Source organism: Poecilia latipinna, unplaced genomic scaffold, assembly GCF_001443285.1.
Source record: "Poecilia latipinna isolate Pla-1442-1.1 unplaced genomic scaffold, P_latipinna-1.0 Scaffold5704, whole genome shotgun sequence".
Classification (NCBI taxonomy): domain Eukaryota; kingdom Metazoa; phylum Chordata; class Actinopteri; order Cyprinodontiformes; family Poeciliidae; genus Poecilia; species Poecilia latipinna.
In genome coordinates this window covers 325-8902 of record NW_015118320.1, presented here as the reverse complement: position 1 = coordinate 8902, position 8578 = coordinate 325, and the positions used below count along the sequence as shown (strand labels likewise).

At 36.8% G+C, this 8578-nt stretch overlaps 1 protein-coding gene across 1 annotated transcript; it reads right to left on the bottom strand.

Annotated features, from left to right (window-relative positions):
• Window positions 1–2432: 2432 nt before the first annotated feature.
• On the bottom strand, window positions 2433–8188 carry LOC106943684 (centrosomal protein of 290 kDa-like; the record flags this gene model as incomplete). Its single annotated transcript, XM_015026993.1, has 9 exons — window positions 8171–8188; window positions 7906–8029; window positions 5856–6028; window positions 5313–5475; window positions 5096–5196; window positions 4941–5007; window positions 3727–3839; window positions 2781–2856; window positions 2433–2658 (listed from the first exon to the last, which is right to left on the bottom strand). Coding segments are annotated over exons 2-9 (1013 nt in total), but the record flags the coding sequence as incomplete, so codon positions are not given.
• Between the last annotated feature and the right edge of the window lie 390 nt (window positions 8189–8578).

Below are 8578 nucleotides of genomic sequence, written 5' to 3'. Positions count from 1 at the left end.
AAAATTAAAAAAAAAAATAAGCTAAAAAAAAAAAACAAAATTTTAAAAAAAAAAAAAAAAAAAAAAAACAAACAAAAAAAAAAACTCCCATTTTTTGATAAAATGTTTTTGCACAAGGACAAGTTGGTTTTTCAGCTGCATAGAAAGAGATCTATTTTGCAAAACTGCAATGGAGACATTTTTTTTGCATTGCACGAGTCACACAACTGACAGACGGATGTTACTACTGGCGAAAATCACAAAAAGACAACAGGAAGTGATAGGATAGGATAGTGATAGTCAGCGATCTATCACCTGAAGAACATTATGGTTAAAGGAATGTCTAGTGCCTTAGCAAAGTCTAGAGAAACTCATAGATGAGTTTAGTCTTATTTATTACTGCAACATAGTCTTTACAGGTCTGCCTAAGAAATCAAACCTCCAGCTGCAGCTGATCCAGAATGCTGCTGTTTGTGTCCTGACTAAAACCAGGAAAATAGAGCACATCACTTCACTCTCTTTTTCTGTCCCTCTTACCCAGTGTTTTTGGTCTAGTTTCAAGAGCAAATATCCTAAAACACTTGAAATAAAATAAAACTACAAGGAAGTTTTCAGCAAGATATTGGAGCTTGTTTTAAGTTAACAGAACCCTGGCAGATTCTCTCACTTATAACATGGGAAAATGTCTTGCTATAAGTGAAATAATCTGCCAGTGCCAGTAGTACTTTTTCATACATTTTAGGAAATTATTTTGTTCCTACATCTCACTGAAAAGTTACTTGTGAGTTTATTTTGTCTTATTTCAAGTGTTTTAAGATAATTAAACTAAAAGACATTTGGTAAAAATTTTGTATTTTTGCAGTGCATTCATCACTGTTTTTAAGTAGGCCCACTACTTTACACTGAATCTCTAATTTCTTACTGAAGTCCTATTTACTTTGGGCATTTTACTGTCATCAGTTGAGAGGTTTTACTCCATGCACTGTATTTAACTCATGCTAGGCTGCTAGTACCGATTAGACATCCACTAGTTCGGGTTGCTAGTGGAAACAAACATTTCATGTTGATTTAAACAATAAGAATAAAAGGGTTGGTAAAACCAGGGGATGCTTTTGTGCTGACAAATGATTTAGCTACAGTTCCTCTGTGCTGTAGAGTTCAGGACAAGAATTCAGTGAAAGTGGGAGGCTAAAGGAATGATTGGTAGAGACATTTTTACTGATATGATGATGAGATTTTGAGTTCTAAAAATAAAAGAGGTTAAAAACTGGCTAAATAACATCAGCCCTGGTTAATGTCTGCGACAAATGTGATGAAAAGCCCTGTGACCGGAGTTTTAATATGACAAAGAAAAACCTCCAGCTGCAGCCAGTTATGATCACTCAGCAGATATTGATTGGCCTTCTCAAGTCAAAAGACATCCCAGAGCCATTAGCAACACACATAAGCCTGTATGTATACATTTTGGCTCTGTTGGATTAGAGAAAACACTAAATAAATTCAAATTGGCCAGAACATTTGCGGTTGTAAACCAGTTCTCGCTGGAAGAAGAACAAGTCATTAAAAATCATTTTCATTCACTTCAAGTGTTAAATGTTCCTCAGAATAACACATCTATAATCATCAGATTTATATTTACAAGAAATGATCATCCATGAACTTCAAAGCAATGACACATTTTGTTCTCTGTAAAATATTATTTCCAACATCTGTCAGCAATGTGGCTTCTATCTGATCTACTTGTGATAATTCCTGCTGCACATGTCTGACACTGTAGCGTCATTCCAGTATCCTCCTCTGCTGTGCCTCACTAAAGATTTTGCCTCACAATTTGCCGCATTTTTTTTATTTATTTTTTTTTATGTCCTGCTGCTTTTGTTTTGTTTTGTCGCTGAGTTACCAAGCGACAGCGATATCAAAGAGGCTCAGGGGCTTTCTTCTCTTTTGTTGATTCTTTGTCACATTTCAAATAATAAAAAGAAATTTAATATCGGACATAACTGAAACCAACTGAGACAATACGGGAGCACCAATTGCAGTTTTCTGACCAATCGCCAACATCATCGTTAAAAATTCTGACTTTTGTAAAATGTGCTTCCTTGGTATTCAATAATAATAATAATAATAATAATAATAATAATAATCCAAACCTACCGATTTTGGAAAAATATTTTTTTGTTGTTGTCTGAAAATAGCAACAAAGTCAGTAAGCTTACAACAGTGGCTATTGTTAACCACACTGTTGTTAGCTTAGCAACTTGGTTGCTATTTTCAGCACATTAAATTTCAATATTGCCACCTTCAACAAAATAATGTGTTTTTTTTTTTGCTAAAAATGATGATGATTATTTATTTATTTTTGCTGAAAACATTTTTTGAAAAGAAAGAGGTGGTGATTTTTTTTTTGTGTTTTTTTTTTTTGGACAAAATCAGTTTTGGCAAAACCCCCAGACATTTTGGAAGGTGAGGATATAACAGACATAGTTGTGTAGCTGTAAGAGGACAAAAAATGAAATAAAGAACTGTATCTCAAGCTTTTTTTGATACTCACATTAGACAAGCTTTTCATACTGATGGCAGTGACAGAATCAGAACCGGTCTGCTGACTCGTCCTAATGGCCTGAAGAACCTCTTTCAGCGTAGCCTCCAAGTCTGTCTTTGCTTTGGACAGCTCTGCCACTGTAGATTGACACACCGTGACACACATACAAAAGCAAACAAACGGCCCTCTGAGACAGTCAATATGCTGTTTACTAATTCAGTTCAACAGTGTCCTTTCTCTGAGAAAATCTCAAACTCACGTTGAGCCTGAAAATCGGACTTGTGAAGTTCAAGCTCCCTCTTCTTGCTGCTCAGTTCTTTCTCTAGGTATTCATTCTGCAATGCAAAGTTAACGTTAGAGAAATAGATATATGTAGTGAAATATACATATGGTGTTTTCCCCTCATTTTAACATCTTCTATAAGTCTGAGAGCTTCTGAATACAAGCCTGGATAAACCTAAAATTGCATCACAATATTTTGTGGTATTATTGAGATAAAAGTGACGGTGAAAATGATTTATTACTTGTTTGTCAGTAACTGTGTGACTATGACCACATGAAATACAAAGGCTGTTCTTGAATAAGTGTGTAATGCTCTTTTTTCAGGACACCAGTCAGATAACAAGTGCAGTTCATATCACTAAGCTGCACACAGTAGCTCCATTAACTCATATTTTCAAATTTGCTGACATTTATCAACGTTCTTGATGAAAGAAATGATGGAGAAACAGTAAAAGCAACAATCCCAACAGTTCTTTGGGGAAAATAGGAATTTAAATATAATTAATTGGAATGATAAATCAAAAAATCTTTTATCGTGAAAATAAATTTATCACGATAAATGATGCAATAAATGCTCACACTACTTACACATCATCAGGTTTTTAAACACATCCTCTTTGAAGTTGTGATCTCCAAATAATAATCCTAACTCTACTCTGTTTTAACAGAGTAGAGCAGAGAGCAGATGTTCTAGTAATTCTGTCATTTATGTAAACAGAGACAATAATACAGATTTAAGGCATTCTACTAATGCGAGGCGGATTAACTTTGGATGACAAATGACAAATGAGCAAGAACTGATTCAAGTGGGAACTGAGAAGGTACTTCTGAATGTTTAGGCACTGAAATATGAACATAAATGAACAAATCTATTTTTTAACGAGACATATTTTGCCATAGGAAAAAAAAGTAATGAGTTTTACCTTTTGTCTGATCTTGTCGTCAGTGTAGATTCTTCCTTGTGCCTCTTCTTTTCTGCCAGACCAGACATCTTCCTGCAGCTGCACACTTGACTGTGGGATTCCAGCAGGCACAGCTGATCACCAGGAGCAAATGTTAAGTGGTTTAAGAGTCAAAATGAAAATTTTAAGCAGCTGTAGCACACTTCTTCTCAAAATTAGATGACTGCATCTTCATTTATCCTGTTTTTCCTAGAGATTCAGCTTCATGTTCTTCAAACACTCAGAACTCGTAACCTTCCCACATAGGATTCAGGTGCAGCTCCCTATGAACTGAAAGTTGCCATAAAATGTCCACATCACCACCACAGACATCAAACTTTTCATATATTTTTTAAAACTCGTCGAACAACCATCCATACCTTCCTTTCTATGCTGTAGTTATGCATGACTTTGTGTTCTACCACACGAAATTCCAATAAAACTTTATTGAAGCTTGTGGTTGTAATATGACAAGATATGAAAGAGTTAAAGGAGGTGCTGCACGGCGTATGGAATGTTAATGTGAAAACAGTGCAGAATCACGTTTTATTCTGGGTATTTCTTGTGTTTTGGAGTTCTGTATCCAAAAGAAAAGTGATAAAAGGGAGCACATTTTTTCAAAATGAGGCCAAAACTATTTTTAGACTTATTTTATAGCCTGTTGCTGGTTCTCAAAAACACTGAAGTTAACAAATGGCAATCAATTTAATGAACTAATACATAGAGGTGGGCTGAACGATCCAAAATATTGATAATACCCATACTAAATCTGTATCGAATCGATTCTACAGTGATGAGATTGATATTTTAGTTTCAGATTCTCTCTTGAAATCTTATTTAATTTTGTAATGCAGTTTCTCAACTCTACCATAAAAACAACTTTGCTTAGATTTTCTCTCAAATGATATGTTTTTTTTTGCACTTTATTTACAAAACAATTGACAAAAATTTGTCTAAATTAAGTATGAAGTCTTTGTAAGCAAAACTGTCCTTCAAATAAAAGGGGCTGGTTCAGACCAACCCAACTGAAGATTTTTGTCATCCAGTTTTTGGTAGAAAGAAAGAGAGAAAAGAGAAAGTAACAAATCGAGCAAATGGATATTATTGTGCTGGTTTTAATTTATCACGCAATTAATTGATTTATTTCGACAGGCCTATTAGGAAATGCTTTGCACTATTTAAATCAGGCCTTTCACCTTTTTCTTTCACCAAGCGCCTGATTTGTTTCTTCAGCTCCAGCCGCTCTTCTTCCAGTCGCTCAATCTGAAAAGAAATCCATCGGCGTGTTGACATGAGGCCTCTCTAGCACTTCTAACAGCAACAGTCTGATCTCCTTTGAACGCAGCCTTACCTCTTTGGCAAGAACTTGGTTTTCGGCTTTGTACTGGCGCTGCCTGAGATCCCTGGCGCGCCTGAATTCTGTCAGATCCACTTCCTGCTTTGGCTCCAGACCTGCTCGCAACCGGAAAATCCCACCAAAAAAAGAACTCGTTAGAAATTTCCCCGTCTCAGATGAGCCAGCGTTGTCTAAACAGATGGAATACAGTGGTGTTTTTAAAAACTCTGACCCAGTTTTTCCCGGAGCTCCTCGTTTTCATCCATGAGGTCATTGATTCTCAGCTCGAGCTGGTTGATCTCTTTGGTCATGGCCTCTGCCTCACGATCTCTCATTCTAATTTGATTGTTACACTCTTTGATCTCGGCAATGGCTGCTTCCAAGCCGTAAGTGCCCTGCCGTACAGAAACAGCACTGTGATTTGTTGTCCGTCAAAAAAATAAATAAAATAAAAAGGCACATCTTGTCTCACTTTTGTTTATTTCCTTCTTTTTTGGGGGGGGAGGAAGTAAAAGGGGTGGGAGTCAGGGTGAGAGCTTAACTTTGGTGAAAAAACAAACAAACAGTACGCTTGTGGACCCAAAAAGCATGTTGATCATGCCACAGTCACATAGGTGTTTTAACATCCCTATTTAAAAGATGGTGAAAAAGAAAAATCACAGGCCTTATTTCTGGGAAATTAGGAGTCAGTTAATTCAATTTGGATAAAAACAAGTCTCGGAAGCTGAGGCCAAAAACAAAGGCAGGAACAAAAAAAAGGTATTTGTGGACTTACAGACTCGTACTGGCTCAGGCGATTTGACGCCTCAATAAAGGCTTTGTCTTTTTCCTCAGCATGTGATTCTGCCCGTCTGAAGGCCCGCTCTGCTTCCGTCGCTCTGGCCTCCGCCACTTTCAGTTTAGACTGCAGCTCCTCCATCTTCCTCTGCTGTAACGTCGAAGGAGCACCTGAGACAGAAACATGTTATTAAATTACATTTACCAGTCAAACACTGTTAAAAATCCAAGTTAGTAACAAGTTCACATAAGCCCATCAGAAGTATGATTGTTAGAATTGCGGCTTTTAAAGATGTTTTTAACTGTTCCCTTTTCAGATTGGAAAGCTTCTACAATAATATTTATAAACTAGTGGTGGAACTCGATTTAAAATGTTTAATTAATTGTTAATTGTAGGGTTTGTATTAGTTAGTTGCAATTAGTCGACTAATTAGGCAAAATTTTCATTTCCAAAATTCCTTTCTGCTGCTAAATTCTTGAATAAATAGACATATTAGCTCAACAGCAAAGATATTAATGTTTTTAATCTGTTATTTAGGCTTTTCAACCATCAGGAAGGTGCAAAGTGGTGTTATATCCATTCAGTTTTCAAGTGTATCTTTAGAAATGTGGACTCTGGGTGCTAACATTAGTGTTGGAGACGTCTGTGGTGCTGCAACATGTTTAGCATTGAGATGCCATTTTAGGCTTGGATAGCTTCACTAAGGCTAACTCCTTTTAGGACACTACAATAGTCCTTCCCACTGTCTAACCAGACCGTATTTTGACGGAAAAATGAACTAAGAGAACTAATGACTAATAACTAAGAGAAGCGGCCTCATTGTCCATCATTGTTGTTTGCGGATGTCGCTTTTCTGCATCAAATTTAGAGTCATACAAGAAAAGCAGTAAAACAAGGATTCCCATGATAAAATTTTCAATGCATTAAAATCTTTGCAATCAATAAATCAAAATTAATGTGTTAAAAGTCCTGGACTTAATTTACGTACAATTTGATTAACCTCGTAGTCCTGGAAACTGTTTGTGATCAAAAAAACGTTCCAATTTTTGTATAGGCGCAATCCTCATCCTTTAATCTTCACAGCTCCCCATGATGATATTCGCATCATGGGTAGCAGCCAATTCAATAAATTCTATCAGGCAAATCTTTTTTATGCCGGCAAAAAAAAAACTAAACGTTGCATTCAACATATGGTCACTAGCTATATGTTCATAAGCTGGAACTTTAAGTACAATCAATCAGGAGATTAGTGTGAATGTTTGTAAGCCTGTGGAGATTAGAGAAAATCTGTTGGTAAATCAAACTTGTTCACAGAGTTTTGGTTTTTAAACAAACTGAATATTTTATAACCATGTCAGTTCAAACAAATCCTCAGATGTCAAAAGTTAAAATGACATTTATGCCCATGACCAAACTACAACTGTACACTTTCATTTAGTAAAAGCCTGTACTTCACTTTATTTTTATTATTACACTAACAATCACCTTATAGAGGCAGATTTCTTTTACCATTTGGCAATGGAAGTATTATCAGGTTTGTGAGTGATGTTTTCACTTTGTAAAGTTGATATTTTCGCTAATAGTTCCAACATATAAACCCTACAAGCACAGGAGCGTTAGCATCCATTTGCCTCTGCCCCTCTCCCAGCCAACGAGGATTTTGACCTACATTCTGCCTTGTCAGCTGTGTTTTGGTCTGTACCGCTTTCTGAAGGAAACATCTGGCTTTTTAAACATTTAGAAATCTCTCGGCTGAAGGCAGCTAACTTTGCGTGACAAGAACGCCAATCGGAGAGGCAAGGCTAAACCGGCGTGGCGAACCGTGAAACCAAACTAGTGGCCTGTAACTTATCACATCTATCACTGTCATTCCTAATAGAAAGTAAAAATGCTTTTTATGAATATTTTTGTCCATAAGCTGAAAAAACTTTTCAAGCAGCTATAATTCTTTTATCTGGTATCTCATGAATAACATTTTTGTTTCTAACTGAAGTCATGAAGCCAACAACTAAAACAAGACATTTGATTGGTCAGTTTAAACACAGACCTCTATCTTTGTTTGTGGACATCTTCAGCTCCTCTATGAGCCGAGCGTGCTTTTCCATCTCTCCTGTGTACTGCTCCACCTGCTCGCTCAGCATCTTGATCTGATTATCTCGCTCCTGGACGGCCTATGGGGACATTCACAGACATTTCTGAATAATGACAGCTTAGCGACGGACTAAACAGGTTTGTAACTCGCCTCGCTGTGGGCGCTATGAGGCAACTTCTAAGACGAAAACAAGCAGAGACACGTGACGGATGGAACTTACACCACAGAGTTCATATATGACCTGGGCCAGAGCAGCGACAGAGAAAGAAGGGAGGACAGGTGGATGAGAATAAAAAGATGAAAATGAGGTAATGATGCAGGCAAAACAAGAAAAGAAGCCAAAAACTGGAAAATGGAACAAGCTGACATGTGCACAAACACAAAGTTTTCCATAGCAAACCTACCCGACATTTTATAACCACCTAATTCTACATATTTTATACATACTACTTGGGACGTTCCGATTGCAGTTTTCTGGCTGATCACTTATTTTAAAACACCTGACCTGCCAACTTCAATTTTGGCCAATACTGTAATTTTTTGTCTGAATAGTCAATAGAGCAACAAACTTACTAAGTTGCTAACAGTGGGGTGGGGTGGATATTATTAACTGAACATGTCCAGATGT